Here is a 25,287-nt window from a genome sequence, read left to right as displayed (position 1 = left end):
CTATCGACGTACTGATAGGAAGCATCGTTATAGCTAGTCTAATTATGCTAAAATTCAAATATATATAACTTTATACAGTTAATAAGCTAAATTTTAAGTTGCATCTATTTTAGTAAGATTTGATGGTTTTAAAAGGGGTATTAAAATCGGTCTTAACTATACGTTTTCAAGTGGCTCATTCTGGTCTACTAACTTATTTCTCTATAGAGACAATATCTCTTATATACATTACAGCCGAGTCAAAACGCCTAGAAGATAAATAAGATCAGTTCCTTAGTTTATAACATAAAATTCTTCAACATACAGAATAACGGCACAACATTGTCGAGAAGAATAGAATTATGTATTAGCTAGATTTGAAATACGCCGTTAGCCATCGCTAGTCGACGACTACTACTTATTACTTTTAATAGGTTTAGAACACTTCTAGAATGTTCAGGGAATCTATTCTTACACTTACTGTCAGTACCGATGATGAAATCAATCCACTCATACGAGGCTATGGCGGCTCCGCTTCCGCCACTGCTTCTCCATTCACATTGATATTCATCTCCACAGGGATTCCATAGAGTATGGAAATCGCCAACTTCAGTTGGCTCCTCCCTAGCGATCAGTGATCCAAGCTTGAGAGTCCCTAAGAGCTCCGCGCCAGCGTCAAGAAGTCGCTTCAAGGCAGCATATATGGCCGCCGCTAGTTTTAATAGAAAGAGAATGCCCTATCTCCCGCTATAACTCGAAGGCCTTCGATATCGAAAATATCTTTGACGGCAAATCTCACATTGTAAAGAGGCTACTTTATGACTTTGGATTTAGGTATTCTAGAATCGACGGCGATGCCAAGAGTCGAATAATAGTCACTGCTGACCTGGAGATTACTGAATGGTCTTGAGTAGCAATGTTAGAGACTGATCTGCCAAATCAAAGATAAACCTTGTTCACGCACCCTAGCTCTCGGGGTTTAGTAGCGACCCCAAATGTGCTGCTAACATCGTCGTACAGTCTATGGACCCAATGTAGCAAACCGTTCGAGATAATGTGAGGACCAGACTACAGTCCGGCACCCGCGGTCGACGAAATGCTCGCCCGCCAGCGTAGCTTCCATTCACCCAAGGAACTGATATCGAAGAGGTCAGTGGGTGGCGTCTTATCAGCAATGGGGTAAACAACAATAACACCAGCAAGAAAATCTAGATGAAACACGTCGTCGATATCCAGCTAAGTCTAGGTTTGTTTCTGCATCCAATTCTGGTCCAAGTTGTCTATAGATAGGCAATGGAAAATGGTGACGGTAGTAGGAGTATCTCATCTTAGCGTACAATATTGGCCTCTAATTTTGTTCAAATGCTAGGACGAACGAACCTGTGGGAGCTGTCATGCAAGATCGTTCTTGGATACGAAATAGCATTGTTTGATTCTCGAACGCCTTTGCAATTGAATAGACCGAAGGCAAGGGGATCTGCTCGAGAGAGCTTGAAGTCAGCACATGGATATCACGGGAGAGGGCACCAACGTCGGCGCCCAGGCCACATTCGATGGTGTCAATAATATACCAACTCGAGTTCCCAACTGTCGTTTGACCTGCTCTGGCATCAGAGAAGGAAATATTCACCATATTCATAGAGATCGGCGGAAGGAATAAGTTCGTTGACTGCATTGCTTTAGCGGACAGCACACTACGTATACCCACAACCAATGCCAGGGGACTTTTGCTGGCCGTAGCCAAGCTGCGTCGTCTCAGGACCCCTAGCGTTAGCCCTGTCGATAATGGGGTTGGCAATGGTCATCACCAAGAACCATGTCGGGTCGAAGCGGCTTTGCCAGTCGTCCAACTCGCGGACAATCTCGTTCAGGGTGTCCTGCTTCCACACATAGGCTGCCTTGACCACCTTTGCACCAAAGCCGAGGAAACTAGGACTGACCGCCGAGTCTCGCTGGATGACAGACTCCAAACGGGTGAAAACAAGAGAAAGACATCGAGTGAGTTGCCCATCAAATCGTTAAAGATGCATCGGAGATCGTTGTCGATGATTGACGCGATGCGGGCAATCATGTCCACTTGGTGCTTAGATCTCCCTCAACCTTGATCACAAGTGTCTCGATCTCGTGGTCGGCATGTTTCCACGACTCACAAATAGCTATAATTTTTGCACCTACTCTGCTATCGGGTTGATTAACTACAGCGATATAAGCGGGCTCAATGAATTCAACGTATAGTATGTCTGCACAATTGCCAATATGGTCGCGGCGTCCATTTTGTGCTGTTCTAGATGTCTGCTTTGCTACCTAGCTAGCTTAGCGAAAAGAATACATAGAGCCTTCTTTTATGCGAACCTATTTTTAACCGCAAGGCTCCAGCGGAAAGCCTACTATCTTAAGTAATATACACCTTTTAAATGTGTCAATAAATGCATGCAGAGTGGCTGAAACCGTGATACACACAGGACAGGCCACATTGGATCCAGGCAGGCGCTTAGGTCTCAGCTTTGCAAAGCCTTGCCCCATGCAAGCGATCCGCCACATGCACCGTAGCTGCTCGCCCCTAATAAATGGGCGCATCTCCTAGAAAGCAAAGTGAGCCTCTAGAGTCGGCATTCTATCCTCGATTGCAAAAATGACTGGGTCGTTCCAGAGCGTTATGCAGAGGTGGAAGCTCGAAACTCAAGTCGAAGCCAATGGAAATAAGTATCACACCTCCGAATCTGGCGTCGAATATTGGCAACCGGCGTGGCACCTGGGAAGCGGAAGTTATGGGCATGTTTGGCTGGAGGAATGTGTAACGTCCTCTCGCAAGGCACTTCGGGCCGTCAAACAAATCAATAAAGTTCCCACAAGCAGCAAGCTGATGCAGCGAGAGCTGGCAGCTTTGATTGCCTTCTCTGATACAAATGTCCCAGAGGTCTGTTGCATTGAAGTTCAGTCTCGGTTTGAGTACACCACGGTTGCTGATCTGTGATTAATATTTCAACTTTCTAGTATCAAGAACACTTTGTTCGCTTCCTCGGCTGGTTCGAAGACTTGGAAAAGCTATATATCACCATGGAGTATCTCCCTTATGGAGACCTCCAAAGTTATATCAATCAAACAACCCTCTCAGAACCGGAGGCGGCGGTTATCACGCAGCAGGTCGAGCGAGCCTTGCAGCATATGCATAGCAGACACTTTGTGCACAGAGATCTTAAGCCTCTGGTGAGTTTCCGTTGATGCAGCCATTATGATGCTTTGTTGACGCACTTTCGTAGAACATCCTGGTTTCACGCCCTGGACCAAACTGGCACGTCAAGGTCGCGGATTTCGGGAACGCGAAGAACCTAGACGGCACAAACCTCGGCACGCATCGCATTGGCACTTTAGGCTACATTGCCCCGGAGCAGCTCGACGAGTTTGCGAACAATTATAGCCCGTCCGTAGACATATTCGCATTGGGGGCAACTGTGTTCTGCATGCGAACGGGAAAACCTCCGTTCCGGTCGACCAGACTTCTCTGGGAATACTCACAAGATCCTAGTCGCTTCCCCGGCGATGATCTAGACTTTTCGACTGGTGCTTGTTCGAAATTTGTGCGAGCTGCTATGGCAGAACTGCCGAGCCTTCGTCTTACAGTAGACGGTGTTCTCGCCCATCCGTGGCTAAGAGCCTACGTGACCGCGCCTAACGAGTGAGTATCTTCGAAAATCTAGAATATCAACTGTGTTAAAGACTCCTAGATCCACAGCTTCAACAGATGGCGCAAGTGTCCTTGATCCGGCCTCGAACGTGTGGGATAACACTTACGTCAGTGACAGTGTACATACCATGAAGAGCAGGCCGACAGTCCCGACTATCCCTGATGATGGCGTTTCTGAGAGACCCTCTTCTAAGACTGTCGTCCCACAGAATTATGAAATGGGGGCTCAGTCCGTAGCCTCAATTTCAAGTAAAACGCAGTCCAGCCCTTGGGCGAAGCCATCTCCTCGCGCTGGACAGACTATACATAGTCAAGGAACGAGCAGCTGGACTGGCCAGTCACCTGGGAGAGAAGGAGGCTATGAGAGCTTGTTACCGCTGCCGTCACGGGGCGATGTCGGGTCTTCAAGAACTTCCTTCGAGTTCTATAGCGAACCTGCTGCTCCCACCTTTCTAGCACAACCGAAATCACCAAGTTTGCAGCAAAACCGCGAAATGAATCTGAGTCTCCAGGAGCGGTGTCCCGTTACGGCGTCCTCCATACCTAGTCAGCCGGATGCAGAGTACCCTGAATCCAGCCACGAGGAGCAAACAAACCCATTCAATAAGTACTTGACCTGTCACGAGGGATTCCAAAGCCGCAATGCTTTGTTTCGTCATCTCGATGCATATGGTCACGCCAGAGAGCTAGAAGGAGGGGAATCAGAACGGCAGGGAAGGCATCAACGATCAGAGACGCCAAGCCATACACCTCAAATCCAAGACAACGACACTAATACGTATGAAGACGAATACAACTTGACATGTATGACCTGCCAGCAGCACTTCTCCGATGCAAATCGCCTCTTCCACCACCTCGAGAGATACCAGCATGCGCGAGATTACAGTACAGGGAGACCGGAAAGATATATCAGGCCACTCCGGTATAAACAAAATGACCCTGTATGGCAGAAGCGATATCATTCGCAAACGAAACAGAAAGAGAGAGGGGTTGATTACCGACCTACTCAAGGACGCGGCCCGTCAGCGCTCAGCCTTCTCAGCAGGGTGAGAAAGCTTGTTTTCTCATAGCCAACCATCGTTATCCGCCTACAATCATGGACTTCTCACTCCTATTTTAAAAATTGGTAATTGAGTTTACTCTGTCGCCTTGAAACATCCTCATATTGGTCCACCTATTTCCTTTTCCAAGCGTGCCTTACAGACGCTGTAGCCATAACGAACGAGTTTACGGTTCTTTCCAACGTTTTGTTATCTTTCGAGGAATCGAGTAGTATATCTGGCTTTATACTTAAGGATTCTTTCCTTAGAGATATGTATATTTCATATGGAATACTATGTAATGGATGACCCCACCTCCGGCTTTCTTGAGCGGCTCTTGTGTGTGGTTTGGTAGTCTGATGACACGAAATTTTGTTGATAAGCACAGAAATTTCTGGGGAGTGTTCTTAATAGGCGCGTGATCTGAGTGTGACAGTAAGGCGGGTTGTATTGTCAATGGCCTGGAAGTCAATAAAGCCAACCGAGCAGAAATTGATGCCATTTGAGAATTCGTTATCCAAGGAAGCAAACGGAAGCATTCTCTTTGCAGTCAGATCAACACCAAAAGGCTCGAATACTGCTTGAGATATGACCTTGTGCATCAATAGCTGCAGATCAATAGAAGCTGTTGCCTCTTTCAGATCCCGGGCTAGTGATTCTACTTGTGCCCACGCAGTCATCCTCGCATTCATCTGGCGCTCCATTTCTTCCCAGGACCATAGTTTGCTTCTTGGGCTACCCCCTTCGGTGCCGTCCATGTCTTGATCACTCGTCATTTCGATCGGAGCAGTTTCCAACTGGCTCTGGGAGGGCGTAATTAGTTCTTGAAGTATATAAATGGAGAGCCAACCTCTGAAATCAAATAAACCCTCGGGTCTACGATAGTGCTGGCTAGCTTTGTTGAAATGATGTCGCCAGGCCGAGCTCGCTAGCCAGTATGGGTTTGCTGCTGCGAGCTCGTCGATCGAGTCAATCAGCTCATCAGAATCATTCGATACAGGGTTGATATGTTGAATGAGGTCTAGAACCACTTGACCAGCTTTCAAAACCCTATCTAAGACATTGCTGTCCCTTAGAGCATTTGACGGTTCTGCGTTCGCTGCTGTGACTGATTCGTCAGCGCCTGCCTCTTCATCAGTTATCGTCTTATTAGTGTGGATCTGTATGTCATTTCGCTTACCGATGGTATCGCTTTCTGCTAAGTCATTGTTTTCGGTAATAAGAAAACAAAGGATTTTGTCAATATTCCAAATTTCGACTTTTTCCAAATCAGCGAAGTCATCTTTATGCTGCCAGAGCCATCCAGGCTCGCCATTCCGCCGAATAACCTCCTCCAAGAGAGCCTGCAAGGTGGCTTTGTTCTTGGACACAGATTTAAGATAAATCTTAGATATTGAGCATTGCTGCCATATCCTCTTTTCTTTGTGGTATGAGTCATGCCAGGAATCGGCAAGCAGAGCTCGGATCAGGTACCAACTTCCCGCTATTCTCCAATAATCTGGGGGTTGCATATTCGCATCGGTAGGGGGGTCAATTTCTGCCAGGCGCTCCATCCATGTATTCAAAAAGACCTCCTCAGTCTTTGTAAGTGTATGTAATACCAGTGGATAGTCGCACAAATGAGGATGATCATCCTGGCAATATAGAGGGCTGTTGAACAAAATAGGAATTGGAATCAATTTCTCCTCGAGTTCAGACGGTTCATCGAAGAGAAACGAATCATTGGAACGTCGTCGCCTCCGTGAAAGATCTAACATAGGCGAGTAGATGAATACTGAACCTGTTGAAAGGAGAAGAAACTCGTTGGGGTGATCCGTCTTTTGCAAAAGCACGGGTGAAGAACAGCCTTCCAAAAGGAAGATACAAAATCCAGCTCCCAACTTTATCTTATCAATAGATGTTCTTTCCTCTCCGGAGCTCTCGAGCGTTACTTGGCACTGACCATTAATAAATCTGCACTCTAATAGCACACTATTAACAGGAAGAGCTGTATCATTAATATTCATACTGTCGCCTTGGAAGTCTCGGATAAGAAGACCTCTGATCGAGAGGCTACCAGTAAGACTGTGCACAGATCCTTCCCACGGCATGTTCTCGTCAAAACGCAATTCTGCTTTTGAACTGTCGCCTTGGCTTGCGTCTGTGAAGACCTTGAGTTCAGCCATGATGTCGTATCTTTTTGTAGATGAACTTGCCCAGTTTGGGGTCCAGCTAGGTAGACATGGGGTCAATGGTTCGGTGCCCACTGCAAGCTGAAAGATTCGAGAGCTATCCAGTGATCTCCGTTGTAGAGCATGCGCGGCAAGGCCAATAAAGACATTCTCGACGGAAAGACTGTAATCTGGCACAAAGCCTTCAGAATCAGTCGAGTTGAGTAGTCCAAGCAAAGCGAATACTCTGTCGCGTGGGTCTGCACACTGGCATCTCTGGCTTTGTATCACAAGGTGAACCAAGTCTGTGGCACCCAGTCTTTCTGTTGTCTGACAGTGCCTCATCCAAGGCGGTGCTACTTGTGATTCCGTTGCATATTCGACAGTCTTCCTCAAAGCAGCATATGGGGGAAAGAATGCTGACGACTGGCCGCAGTAGAATACCAATGAATCAGCAAGGGCGACTTCTTGAATGATCCAAGTCCTATTGAAGTAATTCCTTTGAAACAAATTTGCAATGCTGGACTTTTCGATTTGCTTTGAGGGTCGATATTTGTCATCAATCTGCCCAATGAGTTTCATTGCTAAATCGCTATCATCTGTTGCCTCTCCGAGATAAACAAGGACTCTCCAGGCCTCAGCATAAATGTGGCGCATGAGGCTGACCTGGTGGGAGCGTTCTTGGGCATCATCTTGGTCAATGCAGATCGAGTCGATCCAGATTGTCCTAACCTCGTCAACGTATCGAATGGCCCGCAAGGCCGCTTCGCAGTTGGCAGTGATAGGTAAGATATCCCAGTACTCTCCCAAATACACCACGTGGGATCTGCTACTGTCTCCTTTCGAATCTGCCCACGTGTATGAATCTAACGCCTCGTACTCAGGAAGCTTGTTCAAAGGGCAGACTTCAAGTCTACCATGCAATGGATCAAAACTATCTCCCTTGGAAAGTCTCAGCAGTCTGGATCCTGCCGTTGTGGAGGCGTCAAATACGTCACCTATCTAACTCTGCCTCGCGATCCTCCTAGCGTCAGCTACAGGCGAGGAATAGATGAGCCGAAACAGTTCATTTACCGCTGCAATTGTGGTACCTGCCAAAAGATGGGTTTGTTGCACATATGGCCAGCCTCGCCGCCTGATGACTTCATGCTCTTTTCACCATTCGACCCTTGGAAGGAAATGAGCGACTATACGTGCATGGAGAAGAAGCCCGCTACCTCTTTTGCAAAATTTGTGGGGTGAGTTGCTTTATATTTGCCGGTGAGGGAGAGATTGTCGAGAGAAAGGTTGAAAGTTTAGGCGAGAAGAGAAGAGTCTGGTGCCCACAATAAAAATGGACTGAAGATGGGTCCATGTATCTAACAGTGACCGGGTTAACTCTGGATCCTGGTCAGGACGGGCTGGAACTGAGAGAATGGACGGAGAGGAAATGGGTGATGTATGTCGATATGCTTCCTGAGATGTCAGCTCGTACAGCCTTAGTTATGAAAGACCACGTCGGGGAGGATCCTACTAATCAGTTTCTCCCATTTTCATATTGGCTAGCCTAGAAATCGAAATAACCTTGCAATATCGAGCCTCTTAGGGGTACAAAATTCTGGTGGAAGCCACTCCAAGATCTTACATAGTCTCAAATATGAAATCCTCTGGTTCTTCCCATTTTGAAAATCAAAAGTTACCGGTCTCGATGGTCGACAGGGGAATAAGCTATGACAACGTCTGGGGTCTTATGGGCTATCAATGATGTACAAGTTGCCACCTGCTCATGTGTCCTTAGCAGTCCAGATTATCGTTCTCTCATTCTATGAGCAGCCTTGACTCTGTCCGCATTCGAAAAGAAAAAAAGGCAAAAAAAAAAACCCCCTTTTAAATGTTTATGTATTACTAGACAACATTACACACAGTTAACTCGTCTTTTGAGACATTATGTCTCAAACCAAGCACCTATTCTAAATCACTTCCAAATCAGAATAGTACCAACCTGTCGCCGTAGACACAAAGTGGGTGTGATGTTTGCTCTGAAAAATAGAGATACACAAGCAAGGCATCTGTAGAGGAGTGTAGTTCATTGATCAAACTAGGGCTAGCACCATACTTGGCTGGTTTTCGGCGTTAAACATCAATTATTAAGCTTATAACTCAAGCTATACACCACAAGCGCAGTCAGCATTTCAGCTACATGCAGTTCTGCAGCCCCATCACCCTGGTGGAATGACAGCAAGTCTCCAATTGGAGTAATTGATTCGCTCGTAGGGTACGAATCTTACGCATAGGCTTTCCCTGTTGCTTTTGGCATTTTTCCCTCTCGCCCCTGTCTCGACAAGCCATGGATCTTTTGGATTAAATTACGAGTATGACAGCTCATGTAGCAGCTGTTAGGAAATGTATATATATCGCAATTTCTTCTCTATATAGGTGAGAAGTGATTGTGTGTTTCGCTTGACCTGAAGAGTAACGTGTTGATGCATCTTAGCTCTTATTCTCTGGCCTCAAGCACTTCGCATTTGCATAGCTAAACTATACCGGTTGCCAGACTAGTCCCGATCACAATGACACATAATCCGACAATCATTTTCGTCCCGGGAGCTTGGCATGTACCAGAACATTACGAGCCGGTTGTAAAAGACCTAGGGAAGCATGGATTTCCAGCTTTCGCCGTTAGCCTGCCTTCCGTAGGAGGAAACCCACCTGTGACATCTTTTGATGCCGATGTGGACGCCATCATATCGGCCATCACGTCTGTTGTAGACCAATGCAATGATGTCATCCTCGTGTTTCACTCATATGGTGGTATGCCGGGCACGGAAGCTGTGGGTAGAATTGTCGAAGCACGGCGAGATACAGAAAAGACGAACGGTAAAATCAAACACCTTATTTACATGTCCGCTCATGTGCCGTTTGAAGGCCATACACTTGGCACCGTCCTGTCAGAAGCATTCAACGGCATGGATTTTGGGCCCGTTGAAAAGTGGCAAATACCCTATTGGGATTACGATGTACGTCTGCCGCCGGCAATTTCATATCTGCTATGATTACACCACCACTAATCCGCGCCAGAACGGCCTTATGGTGCCAAACATAAATGCTACCGAGTACTTTTACGAAGACATGACGAAGGATAGTGCAGCTAGTGCGCAATCTCTTTTGAAGCCTCATGCTGCCGCTGCATTCACATTTTCGAAGGTCACGGTCGCGGGTTGGAGATTTGTACCCTCAACTTATGTCTACACTAAAAATGATAAAGCGTTTGCCGTGAATCTTCAAGAGTTCATGGCAAGACGGGCACAGCAGGAAGGTGGCAAGGACAGCGATGTAAACCCTTTCAGCGGACCACTGGGAGAGGTCTACATCGATGTGAGCCATTGCGCTCTGGCAATGGATAGGGCGGAGGAATTCAGCAACGTCATAAGATCTATTGCTGAGTCCGTTTGAGGTGCCTTTTTTTCCTTTTCAATAAGATGCTCTGATTCAATAATGTAATCATTTGCACGTCATCTTCGTACTACATAATTTCACATACATCGTGATAAAGAACTAAGAACCTAACCTCCGGGAATACAACACAAACGTTGATACTCAATTAGCTGAAAAATACACTACCAGACCACCAGGACAGTATAACAGAATCGAGCTGCAATCAAGCTGATTGAGGAGGCTACCTTTACCCGGTCTACCGTCTCGCCGGTCCTGAAACCTGACCGATGCCGCTGCTCTCGGCGCAGCGCGGGTAATATATTTGAATCGGAGAGTTACTTCCACTAGTGAGAAAAGAACATAGTAGCAGTTCGTATTTGATTTTGTTTCATCCATTTTTATGGATCATCCATGTCACCCTGCAATTGGAAGGTGGGCGGGGGTATGCGAGCCGAAAATGGCTATATAAATGCATTATAGAGCTCAATATGCCCAGCAGATACGCCAGTAAATTGGCAGGTTGTCTTCACATATCGAACTTTGCCAATCATGAGGTCTGTTTCGCAAGGCTTTGTAGCCGCATTGCTGACTGTAAGCTCGGTCCTTCCCAGGGCGACAGCCGTGCGAACGATGATCCCGACGACAAGCTTCAACTCACAGGCCGATTTTGACACGGACTGGAACTATCTATACCCATGGGGATCTGACCATAATGGCGGTGCTCGGATGGACAAGGCACATGTCAAATTCTCTGGCGGTACGCTGACTTTAACTGCTCAAAAGGTGAGCGGTCAAGCTCCAGCATCTCATGGCGGCCAGTCTATCCCAATCAACTATCTATCCGGCGCAATCCACGCAAAAGAGCACTTCAATGTGTCGAAGGGTGGTGGGTATGATTTTACGGGAGAGTTCAAAGCGACTACCACCAAAGGCACGTGGCCAGCGTTCTGGCTCACGGCTGTCAATGGATGGCCACCGGAGATCGATATGGCTGAATGGAAGGGATCTGGAAAGATATCATTCAATACGTTTAACACGTCCTCACAAGTTGCAGCAAAAGATGTGACGTATCCTACTCCGTCAAATTTTCACAAGATCAAATGCGAGGTTAGGGATATCAATGGGCGCGATGTCTCTGTTAAGTTCTACATGGATGACACCTTGATCACGACACAGGTCGGTGGCGGTTTCTTTGGAAAACCTATGTACCTGTGAGTCATAAATTGTCCTACTTTTAGGGTTTCCCTGTTGAAGTTGAACTGATCCTGTTAAAGTATTATCAACCTGCAAATGGAAGGTTCTTCAGGTTCCCCTGGGCCTAGCGGAAGTATGACGAGCCACAATAAGATTTCGATATCAAACAGACTAATTGGTGCCAGATACCGAATACTCAGTTCGCAACTTAGAGGTCATCAGTTACAACCCATAGCACACTCTCTGTATCCTGGAATCTGATATTACAATGTTATATTTCTATCCAGTCCAAGTCCAATTCCAGATGACGAATGTAGCGCTCATCCATGTCAGTGTCAGACTTTCCATCCTTTGGTCCAGCTCTGTTTGACCTGTTCTTGCCATATTCGAGACCTAGTCCAGGAACTGGGATGTCAATACCCTCGACCTCCTTTAGATGAGGGAATCGATCAGTTTTCTTCTCTAGCAACTCGTTGATATGATCATCAACATCCGGGTTCTCACCCCTAAAGTAGCCTCGCAGACAGAGGTACTCGAGATTTGGGGGTAGGGCATCAACAAGCCTGAAAGGTGGCATTGTAGCTAGCCGGAACGGTGGACCTGATGGCTCCGTCCAGGCGCTTGGTCCGACATAGTGACGTACGTTCGGTCCCATAAGAAAGCGGATACCAATACTAAGGCGTTTCAAGGCAGTAAAGTCGTGAAGTGAGCCGATAGTCAACTGATACGGTCGTGTATCCGGCAGCTCCTCCACCCATAGAGGGCCGCCGCCACTGACTGTTTTGTCCATGCCGAACCACTTATCGTATTCTTTAGCGAGAGCCTCCTCCTCGCCGCCAAAAGCTTCGAATTCTTCTTTTTCCTTGTCGTCCTCAATCTCAGTGATGGTGCCATCGTGGCTGACATGCGCACTGTGAGCAATGTCCATATCTAGATCGAGGATGCGTAATGTGTCCTTCTGCGTCAGCAGAGACTTTCCAATCGTCTTGGGATACACCCTGTGTGCTATGCCGTGTAACACTATCATTCCGCCCAGAGAGATCGAGAGCTCTTCAAGCCCCTTGTGCATCCGAATGATCGTACCTAACATCGAGCTGTAGATGTGAGAGTGACCCAGACGTAGTCTTTTGACATTGGAAATATTAGGCGCGAATAGATTGCGATAGGTTTCATATTGCATCACGCCCTCTATGGTTGCTGACTCAATTTCAGGCAAGCGGTGAAAATATCGGAACCAGTCTAGAAATGCAAACCGGATGTATGTAGTTTTATAATTGGTTGAGAAATACTCATTAGGAAGATACTCTACAGATTTGAGCTCCTGGAGAGCAGGATTTGAGATCAAGCCGTAGTTGGACTTCATGATGTATTCTCCAAGGGGCTGATACGGGTTGGTAGCGCCAAGATGTAATGTGGTGATGTTCTTGCACAGCGACAGCAACACAATAGTAGCAGCATAGCCATATTCAGTATTGCGAGCATGGAAGTGAGTATCTGCCTCCTGCTTTCCCTCTTCGAGAAATTGTTTCTTCCAGTACAGAGCAAGAAGCATTCTCTGAGTAGTAGCCTCTTCCAAGCCGAGAGTTCTCACATAGTTTTCGATAGCTTTGTGTGCATCTTCGTGGATTGGTCTAGCAGAATTCGGTAGGTCCGGCCCTGCGTACCCCATTCTGCTACTGGGCCATGAGCTCTCGTCTAGCACGAAATGTTCGACGGACAAGGCGAGGTGAGGGTTCTCAAGATAGGCAGTGATGAGAGGATAAGTCAACTCGATATCCTCACGTCCGACGATTCTTATACGCTTATAGGACTTGGGTACCTCCCAATTAGACGCAATCCGCTTCTGCGCCATCTCTCTCATACAAGCACGACGTGTCGGGAGTAGACTCATCTTGGTCGCACGAAGGGAACGTGAAAGTGATTCTGAGGAGCACCACGGTTACTAGAATAGTCCGTTCCAGCAGGTAGTGAAGAATCAAACAACCAGCTTATTAAACAAAGTTAAAATGAGCAAGACTTGAACAATGCAAGGAAAAATTCATCGTGGTAAGGCAAAACGTCCGAGCCCACGGACGGCGCCAGGTTGTTTTAGGGATGGCTACTCCTGTTCACTAGGCACCGTCTCCGAGATCGCGAAGGAACAGCACTTTGGTAGAAGACGTCATAATCTCACGTCTCGTGAAAGAAGCCTCTCGGATGCTGATAGACAAGACTTACTCACTAGCGGGACCCTTGTGTTTATAATTTGCAAAAGATGTCATATCAGTTGAGATGGTATTTGGTGACAGTTGCCAACTTACCTAAGTACCTTCTTTGCGCCTCACGCCTGTTATTCAGCCATACGCCACTGACAAGTTCTAGTAACGGGGGTAATGGGCATTGCCTCCGGAAATTGGGAATCTCGCTGGCTATAAATTATATGTCTGCTTGCTTAGGAAGTCGGCAAAGAGCCGATTCTGAAATCTTGAAAACGATTAGCCCCTATTGGTATTGTTGAAGACTGCGTAGACTTTTTTTGAAGGCATTGTGCATACCTAGGCACTTGCCAGGGTCTGCAGGGGGGAGGGGACCTCGGAACCACCTAGAGGCGGGCAGTGCCATTGCGATAAGAGATCCGATAAGAATTTCTTAAAATTTATGGCTAAGCTTTCACAAGGCATCTCCTCCCACCCAGACACGACTGAGTCAACCGGCAAGCCCAGCTTGTGCAGAACACCATGCAACAATAGTCATCGGGCAGTCCGCATGCTGGTGACTTGAAATATATTCATGCGCTTAGCTGCTGCGTTAGTGAGAGCTGCACCCCCAGCGCGTCGCCGCCTCCCACGGCTCTTGAAGAAGCGCGACGAAAGCACTAAGCCATCGTTCCTGTCTGCGAAGCTTCCTCCCACCCTTTTCGACGATCGAGTCCGTGTCATACGAGAACGCAATCCCCAGGGGCCGTTCCCTGCGCATTATTACCTTTTCAAAAAAAAGCACAGTGCGGCTGAGCCCGTAGAACAGGACAACAGGCACCGGACCGTGGGTATGCTGAGTTCCGTGCAGGTGCTGTCCACGCCCACGGCGGACACACCTGGCGCATGTCTGCTACTGCACTTTGAGAACCGGCGGTACCTGTTCGGCCATGTAGCGGAGGGCACACAGCGAATCACCACGCAGCGCAAAGTTGCGCTCGCCAAATCGGAAGAGATCTTTCTCACGGGCCCGATCAGCTGGAAGAATGTCGGCGGGCTGCTGGGAATGATCCTGACGATAGCGGACGTAGTCGCTGGGCAGAAAGCATCGAGGGCTGCTGAGAATGAGAAGAAGAAAGCAAAGAATAAGGCACCAGTTTCTGCGGGTATGTCGAGTTTGAGCATACGGGGAGGAGATAACCTGAAATATGTGCTTGCAACAGCGCGACGGTTTATCTTTCGGAAAGGACTTCCTCTCAAACCTACAGAAATATTGACAGACCCTCGATTGACCGCAGCGGATGGCAGTGCCCCGGATTGGCAAGACTCGAATATCCAGGTCTGGTACGTGTTACTGAACCCAGATGGGCCATCAAAAGCACCTTCTAGGAAGAGGAGCCATGATATGATCTCGGACCCCGAGGATGATGAGGAGAACGGCGGAATTACAGAAGCTGAGCAAAAAATCAATGATCAACAAACAATCGATGCTGTTGTCAACCACATGTTTGACTCCGACTGGCAACTGGATGCGTTGGTGGAAACAACCCTGCATAAGGCTAAACTCCCAGCAATGCTCTTCGTTAAGGACGAAAATGGCCGTATCAAGAAATATGAGGGCCCGATGCCAGGCGGTCTCGTTCAGGTCCCGGATCTGCCCGTCTTGGTCCGTCAGCCATGGCCGGGAGCAAGAATACAGAGCCTACCACGCACATCTCCTTCCCGGCAGTCATTATGCTATATTGTAAAGAACCAGCCCAGGAGAGGAAAGTTCAATGTCAAGGAGGCAGAGAGACTCGGTGTCAAAAAAGAAGAATACAAGCTGCTAACACAGGGCAAACCGGTAACCTCCAAGGATGGGCAGACCGTTACCCCTGACATGGTCGTTGGAGCGACGATCGAAGGCGACGGCTTCGCCATTGTCGACATTCCAGATATTTCCTACGTCGATGCGTTCCTTGCACGACCAGAATGGTCAAATATCAAGATCATGAAGACGGTTCAGGCTATTTACTGGACGCTAGGTTCTGGTGTGGCTCAGGATGCTAGGATCCAGGATTTTATGAAGCAACATCCATCGATGAGACACACAGTATTTTCGACGGATATTTGTTCCAACATTCTTGCCCTGGAATCACCAGCTGCTGCATCAATTAAGAACAATAGGATAGATCCTGAGCGATTCCCGCTTCTACATTTCAATAACCAAGCGTCTGGATCAATTGTCTCTGACAAAATTCGGCCTTTCGAAATAGCCCAACCAGGCGCAACAATGCAACTGGCACCTCAACTTTTGTTCCAAGACGACAAGGTTGTACCACTCATTGATACGAAGCGAGCCTACCGCGAAGTCCAGGGCGATGTGCTATCACTCTGCGATGCAGCTCGTGCCAAGATCACTCCAGAGTTCCTAGCAAATGTTGAAGAAACCGAGAAGGACATTCCTAATCGCGATGCTGAAATCATTCCCCTCGGCACTGGATCCGCTCTCCCATCCAAGTATCGCAACGTCTCTGCGACATTGGTCCGAGTCCCCGGTTACGGCAACTATCTCTTCGACTGCGGCGAGAATACTCTAGGCCAGATCCACCGGTTCTATGGCTTCGAGGCTGCCGATGAGATGTTACGCGACCTCAAAGCCATCTGGATCAGCCACCTGCACGCCGACCACCACCTCGGCACAGCCAGCGTCATCCGTGCCTGGCGAGACGCCACAGCGGCATCCAACAGCCACAAAGACGCACGGCTTGCCGTGGCGTCGCACGTCAACATGCTTGACTGGCTGCGCGAGTACGCCGACGTAGAGGACTACGGCTACGACCGTCTGCGTCTGGTCGAGCTTAAAGGGCCACCGGCGCGCGACGGGATATGTACGCCCATTCACTTTGAGGGAGCAGAGCGCGATGCCTTCGGTCTGTCAAGCATCGAGGCCTGCCGCGTCGACCATTGCTTCGGCGCGCTGGCGTGCGTCCTGTCCTGGCCTTCTGGCCTGAAGATTGCGTACTCTGGAGACTGCCGTCCGTCGAGCACCTTCGCTAAGATCGGCAGGGGCGCGACATTGCTGATCCACGAGGCGACATTGGATGACGAGCTGAGCGGTGATGCCTTGGTCAAGAAGCACAGCACCATGTCGGAGGCTCTGGGCGTGGCACGAGAGATGGAGGCGCGCAGGGTTTTGCTGACGCATTTCTCACAGCGATACCCGAAGATACCTGTATTTGGAAATGATAGCGGAGAGAATGGGGTGAAAGATCACCAGGTGGTTCTCATGGCATTTGATCACATGAGGGTCAAGCTGGGAGACTTTCAGCAGGCCGAGCTCTTCCTGCCGGCGCTGAGGAAGCTGTTAGAGGAAGATGACGATAAATAAAATATAGACAAGCGGCCGCGGCACCGCTGTGCGCTTCAGTGTATAAATATCAAAAGTTTCACTCCGAGTCTTACACGGGAAAATAAAGCATGGAAGGAGTTTTTGCAACTATTGTAATTCCTTCTTTGATGAAAACATATTCATAAGTAACCACACTGTTGACACAGACATACTAACGTTGTGATGATGGTTAATCAAGTTGAAACTGGATGACTTACAAGGAAATATCTAAAATGAATGTTCACCATACCTCTCGGGGCATCAAGCACGAGAGAAGCAACGGTTTCACCTACCTCATTCATCACGGTACAGACCCAAATACTTTGTCGAGTCGCTTTTTTTACTAGTGTTCCTGGCCGGCCGAACACTCGCAGTCACGCTCCGCAGAGTAGTTTTCCCCGTGCCCATCCTAGTTGGTGGACGAGGGTGAACCTGGCTGACCGAGTCGTCCGGGTGGACGATTTCATCGGACACGGCGTCGTCGCGGTCCACCATGCTGAATGCATCCTCGAGCTCAGCTTGCATCGCCCTGTACTCGTCGGAGGCGGGCCTTGTGCCGGGCGAGACGGCAGACGACACCACGGATGTGGTGGTGGGTCGAAGGGGTACGTCATCTGGCTCGAAACGTGGAATCCAGGGGTCGGAGAAGCGAGGCTGGCTGTTGTTGTCTTCTTTTTGTTCCTCACTCAGTCTCAGAGTGCTAACGCTCGCGCTCTTACTGCTCTTACTCTTGTGAGACCTCTTCGAATGACGGGAAGGTGACCGGGCGGGTGAGTCTAGTGGTGTGCGGGCACTATAAGCACTGTTTCGTGCCGACGAGACGTTCTGTTCCGTCAAAGGCAAAACAGCCGAGCTCCTGTTCTCAGGAGCCACAACCGGTGTGCTCGCCGGGGAAGGCGTGAAAGTAGACCCCTTTTCATCGCTGGAGTAGACGCTCGACGGCGCGTAAGGCTCCTCGCGAGTGAGGTTCTCAAAAACGCCGTACTTGGACGGGATTCGAGGCACAGCCGGCGCATCGCTTGCCGTGGCGACTTCTCTGTCTGAGCTGGAGTTAGAATGAACAGTCACACTTACCCAGGAGCGGTCATCGTCAAGGTTCAGCCTGTCAATGGCGGCTGAATCGCCCTCCTCCCTACTCTTACCTTTGGTGTCCTTCGCGACCAGAAGCGGAGACGGAACGGCGGACTTCGCCGCGAACGATCTCGTGTCACGGAAATCGTGGTTTGAGCCGGACCAGTCGAAGGGATCGGCGTTAGACGGGGCTTTTGAGGCCGCCGTGACGGAGCGTTGATACCAGTCATCGATTGACTGTTCGAGCCGCTGCTCATGATCAAGATTTCGCTCGTCTTGTTCGAAATAGATCTCCTCGTGATGATGCCCGAGATCATGCTCAAGGTCAAAGGCGTTTTCCTGAGGCTCTCGCTCGTCACCAAGTGCTCCGGACATCTGAGGCTCGGGATGGCGCTGATCCTCGCGGTGTTGCTGAACCACAGGGGTTTCGGACGTAGGCCTAGACTGTGTCGAGTCTTTGTGTGGAGCGGAATGATGATTATTCGGGGTCGAGATCGCTGGTCTTGTCGACTCACGGAACCGCCCCTTCTCCCAATCCTTTCCATACTTACGCTCAATATTCTTATCGATCTCGCCCAGCCCCATGCGTAGCTGGCTGGCCGTTATGCGCTGTTTCTTCAATTGTCTCTCCATGTCGTCCTTCTCCGCCTCCACGGCAGCGATCTTCTCCTTCCTAAGCCGCCGGACCTCCCTTCGCCTCTTCGCATCAGACTTGTTGATGGCGCGGATCTGCTCGCCCAGCCGCTGGCTGGCCAGCAACAACTCACCTTCGTTCTCCGGCCCAAAGCACTGCATCCACCGGTCGACGAAGCGCATGAGTCTCGGCTCCTTGCGCCTGTCCGCGCGGCCCAGCAGGCTCGCCTTGAGATCGACGAGCAGCTGCGCCCTGGAGCCCACAGCAGCGAGGATACACGCCTCACAGCCTGACGCAATACGGTCGAAGCGGAGGTGCCCGGGATACTCTGTGCGGCAGATGGCGGCAAACTCGGTCGGGGTCTTGAATAGCGACAAGATGCCGCTGACATGGGTACAGTAGTCGACGACCTCCTGGGTCTTGAGCTCGCCGCGGTAGTAGCGAACGGTATTGACGCGGTGCATGACCTCATGCTGCAGTAGTAGGAAGACGCGGTGGACAACCCAGGGGTTGAGCAGCGCGTGTGTCGTGCAGAGTACGGACACCCGAGGCAACCATTTGTCGGTCGAGAGGCCCTTCTTCGCGAGGGCGATGCGCGTGCGGTCGACCAACCCCGTCGGCTTGGTCAACTCCCGGGGCAGACGGAGCATCTTCTCCTCCTGCCGGGCGAGCCACTCCTGTGCCGGGACGCCGCCCGCCAGGAGGTACTTGGGCGGCATGGCGAGCAGGTCCGTCAGGGCGTGGACTTGTTCGTCTGTCATGTCAGACACGAATTGGAGATATTCGACCATTGTGAAAAGGGGTCAAGTGCCCAGAAGAGCGTAGACGCGGGGGAAGACCTTAATGGAATGAGGAAAGGGACACAAATACTCTGTACCTGTCAGTTGTGAATGAGTCCAGTTCTCAGTTAGTAAGGACAAGTTGTTGAACAGAAAGGTTGTGTTCCTCTTCAGAGTTCCATTCGAAGTTCTGTAAGCGCATTATGTATGTCTCGGAGATATCACCCAATGTTCATGAACAGCCTAGAACACGACTTTGAACAATCAACGTTCTTTGATGCCCAGTGCCGAGGATTGTATGCCGAAGCAGGGTGTCTTAACTCCTTTGTTCAAGTACCGAACCACGCCTTGGACAAAGCCATAGTACTGGCGGGAGTCTCATCTTTCGTAGGTTTCACCTATTAGTTGTCAGTAACAAAGGGATTTCGGTCTGACCCAAGCAGCCGGATTCAAAGATATGGATCCGGAGGACTGTGATCATGACGTAACCCAAAGTGGCTGTAGTCAACGTGAGATATTTGCTCTCAGAAGTCCAGCAACAAAAGAAAGCTGTCATGTTTTAGCTGTCCGACAGATTGCGATAGAAGCCAAAGAGTTGGGACACCACTGAATGCGAGTGGGCACAGAGATATTCGGTCGTTCCATTTCAGACTCAACGCTGCCTCCAGGGGCAGAGCTGATGGGGGCCTATATGAGACGGCGACATCCCGTCTAACATGCTGCGAGCTCGTTCACGAGAACAATTCTCTATGTATCTTTGTTTCGTATCCCGTTAGAATGCCTATTATGCCCCCAACGGAACAAGTGTGTCTCAATGCTGAACCCTAAATTCCTAAACTCCTATCCCATCATCATGCCTTCAAGAAAGCCTGTGATATTGTCATAGAAAGATGTGGCCCTCCAACCAAACACTATTGAACAATAGACATGCCGGCAGGATCGATAGGGTCCCGCAGGCTGTACACAGGCGGAAAGAAGGATCCGCCTAAATCGTCAAAATCATGATAGCCTCCTGTGTCATGAGGCGTGCATCCTGGAAGCTGCCAATTCCTGGTTCATTCGCATCCGTTCCATTCGTATCCTCGCCGCCTCAGTTCCATCATCCGGATGTGCAGTCTCCTTAAACCACGGGTGTTGTAATGCCTCTTTCGCCGTGATACGGTGTGCAGGATCATAGACAAAGATTTTCTTGAGGAGATCCCGGAAATGCTTCAAGAAGGGAGTGTTGTTGGGGATGATATCCTGGCGTACATTAGCGCTGTTGTAAGGACTATACTTGGAGATACCTACATCTAACCGTTTCATTGCCTTGACGAATCGTCGAGATGCTCTTGTTGTGTCGGGTTGGGGGTAATCAAGCCGGAGCCGCTTGAAATATCTGTACATGTCAGTAACCTTCTCTGAGCATCTCAAGAAACGTGAGCCTTACTTGGAAGCTGGATTACCACCATTCCGCGTATTTTTATTTACAGCCGTGACAAGATGGCTATCAATTCGTTGATCACACACTGCTTCCATCATAGCCAGGTGCTCGAGGTTATCGTGTGTTTGAAACAACGCATCTCCGGTGAAGAACTCCACAAGTATGCAGCCGATACTCCATATGTCGCAAGGGTAGGACCAGCCCAGACCGAGAATAATCTCTGGTGCTCGGTAGTGCCGTGTCGAGACCACAGACGAATGATATTCGTCCTGGAATGTAGCGGAACCGAAGTCTATCAGCCGAATCTCTGTATCGAGGAGAACTCTTCTTTGGGTGGCCTGACGGCTGACTGTGGTGGATGATGACGGAATCTTGCGGTTGTATGTGAATGTCTGGTAGGTGCTGTCGTATAAAAGGATGTTCTCGGGCTTAAGATCCGTATGGATAAGGTTAAGATCATGAAGGACTATGAAAGTTAGCAGTTGTTGATGGTCTCTGATTGAACAGGGTATCCTTACAGGCCACGCTGGTAAAGAGTTGTCTTGCAAAACTCTGAATCTGGCTGTTTGGGAAAGGCACAAAGTTGTTTCCCTTCAGGAAATCGAATACACTTTGGCCGAGAAGGTCCATGACGATACAAATGTGACCTCGGAAATCGAAGGTATCGCGGAGATGGATGCACCGGTTCCGATTTTCCTCGTCGTTTGCTTTGAGTGTTGCAAGGACTCGGAGTTCGATCCTCGACGCATCTCTGTATTTTTGCACTGACCGAATGATTTTGATGGCGACCAATTCGTTCTTTCTGCGGTCACGAGCTTGCACAACTTTGCCGAATGTGCCTTGTCCGAGCAGTTTGATCATTTGATCTAGCAAAACATCAGCACGGTGCCATTATCATTTTAAGAGGGAAAACATACACTTTTCGGTCAAATCCGCATCAGGAACGACAATGTAGTGGCCATCGTCATCATCCACTTTGATGTTTTTGTTGTAGGCATGCTAGAAGAGGAAAAAAATTAGTGATGGCTCGATATGATGGATTGATCAAGACCTAATTGGGGGAACTTACGTCTGGGACAACGCGAACGTGGACGTCTGATGCCTTCTTGACAGGATGGGGAGGCGGCCGATAACTGGTATAGCTTTGTCCGAGTAAACCGAGTTCTCTTCTCTTGGCTTCGTTTGCAATCTGTTGTCGTGTGCGCTTCCTCTTCTGGCCGGGCTGCGTATCGTAGTCGTAATGGCCGCTTGACGAAAGCGAGCCTAGTGAGGTGGCTGCGGTGGTATGGATTGCCGAGTTTGTACGATCACTCGAGATAGTCGAGCCACTAGGGGTCTCATTGTGATGGGGAGTGTTTGTTGCTGAGCCATTCAGTCTGCTGTGGTGGACTGGATCATAGCGGGCGCCGTCATCGTCTCGCTTCCTCTTTTTGGCGATGTGGCGAGCACTGGTGCCATTTGTGGTGCCGCTGTTGACCCCATTTGTGTGGCTGCCATTTGCAGCGCCATTTACCAGGGTCTTGGAGACGGCCGGGACAGATGATTTATCTGGCTCTGGCGAGTCATCGTCAATGACAATGATCTCCTTTGGGAGGCCGTTCTTGTAGAAGGTGTGCCAGTCGGGTTCTCTTGACCGTCTTCTCTTCCGTGCCGGCTGGGAGTCGACCAGGACAGTAGCGGCGCTGGTGCCGTTGGACTGAGCCACCGTGGCGGCGGAGACGGGCATTGTGGTATAATTCGAGTTTGAAGATGAGCTCAAACTGGACATGTCGTGCCGACTCGATCCTGAGCTGGAAGAGGCAGAGAGGGCAGACCCATTAATCCCAGCCTGGCTGCTCGTGGTAGCGGAGTAGGGCGCGAGTCTGCCGGAAGTGGGGAGGATCTGGTTCGCTGACCGATAGGCGGCGGAGGAATTGGCAGAATATGGCTGATGATGTGAAAAGGGATAGTGAGAGTGAGGATAATGAGGAAGGGTCGCAGTGGCAGTTGTCGGCGTCGACATTGCTCTGCTCTGGGTGTCGTTCTCGACGAATTTCGAGTGATGGGTTGGAGTCGAAAGAAGAGGAGGAGGTTCGGTTGACGGAAGGTGGTTGCGCACGACTCTGCACCCTTCTTCTTCTCTCTCCTCTCGGCTTCGGTTGGGTTTGGGGGGGATGGGGCGCTGGGGGGGAGGGACCACAGTTGGTGTTAGCTGCTGCTAACCCCCAAAACAGTGGAGGGTGATGGTCCTGTACAGTACAGTGCAGTACAGTACAGTGGTTGGTCTGGTCTGGTCGGTCCAAGGATTTGTCCGCTGCTGCTGCTGCTGCTGCTGCTGGTGCCGAACCCTGTGACTTCGGCAGGAGAATGCCTAGGAGAGACTTGGTCCGCGTGCTTTCTCGGTCTCGATGTGCTTCGAGTCCTCGAACGACTGCTCAGCTCGGTTCTGGTAGCATCGATTCCGTGGGAGCTCTGGTGGGATTTGCGAGAACCGACGTGCCAATTTCGTGTTTTGGAGGAGGGAAGAATGAAAGTCGCAGGGTCGCCGCGGAAGGAGGTAAGAGAGAGAGGTGTGTTGGTGTGTGTGCCTGCGTGTGTGTGGGCTTGTCGGCGGGCGTCAGATCGGCTGAGGCGAGGGACGGAAAAGCGACGGGGGGCGTGCTGATGCTCGTGCTCGTGCTTGTGCTTGCTTTGGTCGGCAGGTAACTCTAATAATTAGTGAGAGCAACCAACGCAACCACGCTCTTTCTCACATCAGGTATCTAGATACCTAAGGTACACTCAAGACGCACACTGCACCGTTCACAGAAAAAGTTTCTATGTCCCTCGGCGTTGGGTAAGAATCGTGATCGGGAAAAGGGAAAAGACAAGGCGAGTAATTTACGGCAGCAGGGACGTTCCGTTGGCAGGTACTGTACTTTCGTTCCAAGCGACTGGCAGTCTTTGAGGAGTGCTTGGGTGCTTGGGTACCTAGGTTGGTTCGTTACAGTACTGTGTCGGCACTCTATCTCCGTACCGTACCTTACAACCTTCCTCAGATAGCCACTAGGTTTTCTCGGTCTTTGGAAGCAACAGGATCCCTGGGTATGGGGTATGGGTATCTAAGGCACCCTCGATATGAAAGCAATCACAACAGCAGGCACGAAGCCAGCGAGCGTAAAGAAGGCACGATGGTAGCTATTCCTGTCTACAATTAGGCTGGTGGGTGATGGGCCGTCCAATTTGACAAAACACTGAGAGGAATCATCCATCCGCCTGGGGACCTGGGCGTGCTGGGCATACACCTACGACGAGGAAGGTGCGACTGGCCCATCGCATCTGAGGTAGGTGGCGGCTTTTCGATGCCGCGTTGTCTCCTGGCTGCGCGCGATTGCCTCATACCCCATCGTTCCTTCTCGTTTTTCTCTCTCCCCGCCGGGAAAAAAAGCTGGCGACCCCAGGCAAAGGCGAACAGGAGCAACTGCATTCTCGTCATTCTTAGGCATTTATTTTCGTTTGACATATTAGACGAAAAGTCCAACAAACCAAGAAAGAATCGCGATACTTTCATGTCAACCTAAAGTGGAGGCCAAATTACTATGCAATACTGAACAAGGCGGTCGACGCAGATAGACCCAAATTCCAGTGCATGCAGCGCTGTGCTGCAGCTGCTCACAGGGAGCCAACGGAGGGTGCCCGTCATTTCGACTCTCCAGATAATCGAAATAGGCCGTGTTCCCTACACTGTATCATCACGAAACATTCACCTTTCTTTGTCCTCGCCTTACTCGCCAGCGCGTGCCGATATGCGTTTGTCGCCGATAGATGCAAATAACCTTCAGTTCATGGTCTTCAGCTACATCTATTTTGTTGGCTCTTTTGCCAATGGCCAACATCCTCGCCGTTCAGACGTTGGCAGCAAACGATGGTGAGCCGTTCGAGATGGCTGCTGACCTCGCCAAACAACATTGAGAGAGTTACGGGAATTGCCCTCTTTTCCAGACCTCAGGTACTTCTGGTACAATCACTCCATTTCGCCCATTCCAATCCTCCCGGAACGGCATTGGCAGCAGCCCATTAAAGTGGTCTGGCCGCCCGCTTCGCCAAGGCACTCTCACAAAATCTCACAGCGAGCGGTGTCGCGTACAGTGTGCACGCAAAGTCCATATCTAACCCCGCAACATCAATGGCTGCCATTTCTACTCCGAGGCTCACCAAAACCCATCCTGATACAGTATGAAACGTCAGGTACTTGACTGTGGTCCTCATCGGCCTTGATTTGCAGATTTGCACGGCGGTGTCACTCCTGCCAGGCCGAAACTCGAGAAGACCCGCAAAATGCCCTGGAAAGGCCCCCAGCTAAGCCTGCAATCGACGCATCGCTCTCACTTCTCCTGACATCATCCAGCTACCAAA

At 49.7% G+C, this 25,287-nt stretch overlaps 5 protein-coding genes across 5 annotated transcripts; 2 read left to right on the top strand and 3 right to left on the bottom strand.

The window, feature by feature from the left end:
- Window positions 1-10,817: 10,817 nt before the first annotated feature.
- On the top strand, window positions 10,818-11,483 carry UCRPA7_398 (putative glycoside hydrolase family 16 protein; the record flags this gene model as incomplete). The annotated part of the gene is made up of 2 exons (XM_007912994.1): window positions 10,818-10,822; window positions 10,880-11,483. 2 exons carry the CDS (start codon window positions 10,818-10,820, stop codon window positions 11,481-11,483), a joined length of 609 nt encoding a protein of 202 aa, XP_007911185.1.
- Window positions 11,484-11,733: 250 nt separating this feature from the next.
- UCRPA7_397 (putative f-box domain containing protein) lies at window positions 11,734-13,353 on the bottom strand (the record flags this gene model as incomplete). Its single annotated transcript, XM_007912993.1, has 1 exon — window positions 11,734-13,353. One exon carries the CDS (start codon window positions 13,351-13,353, stop codon window positions 11,734-11,736), a length of 1,620 nt encoding a protein of 539 aa, XP_007911184.1.
- Window positions 13,354-14,489: 1,136 nt separating this feature from the next.
- On the top strand, window positions 14,490-17,006 carry UCRPA7_396 (putative ribonuclease z protein; the record flags this gene model as incomplete). The annotated part of the gene is made up of 3 exons (XM_007912992.1): window positions 14,490-14,802; window positions 14,935-15,302; window positions 15,387-17,006. The coding sequence occupies 3 exons, from the start codon at window positions 14,490-14,492 to the stop codon at window positions 17,004-17,006; spliced, it is 2,301 nt and encodes a 766-aa protein (XP_007911183.1).
- A 294-nt stretch (window positions 17,007-17,300) lies between these two features.
- UCRPA7_395 (hypothetical protein) lies at window positions 17,301-19,502 on the bottom strand (the record flags this gene model as incomplete). Its single annotated transcript, XM_007912991.1, has 3 exons — window positions 17,301-18,046; window positions 18,149-18,532; window positions 18,593-19,502. 3 exons carry the CDS (start codon window positions 19,500-19,502, stop codon window positions 17,301-17,303), a joined length of 2,040 nt encoding a protein of 679 aa, XP_007911182.1.
- A 1,925-nt stretch (window positions 19,503-21,427) lies between these two features.
- Window positions 21,428-22,639, bottom strand: UCRPA7_394 (putative cmgc clk protein kinase protein; the record flags this gene model as incomplete). Its single annotated transcript, XM_007912990.1, has 4 exons — window positions 21,428-21,439; window positions 21,493-21,779; window positions 21,831-21,912; window positions 21,983-22,639. The coding sequence occupies 4 exons, from the start codon at window positions 22,637-22,639 to the stop codon at window positions 21,428-21,430; spliced, it is 1,038 nt and encodes a 345-aa protein (XP_007911181.1).
- Between the last annotated feature and the right edge of the window lie 2,648 nt (window positions 22,640-25,287).

The sequence above is a fragment of the Phaeoacremonium minimum genome (assembly GCF_000392275.1).
Source record: "Phaeoacremonium minimum UCRPA7 unplaced genomic scaffold PA7_03_scaffold_27, whole genome shotgun sequence".
NCBI lineage: Eukaryota > Fungi > Ascomycota > Sordariomycetes > Togniniales > Togniniaceae > Phaeoacremonium > Phaeoacremonium minimum.
The sequence above is the reverse complement of the archived record's forward strand: the minus strand, read 5'-3'. Positions and strand labels throughout refer to the sequence as shown.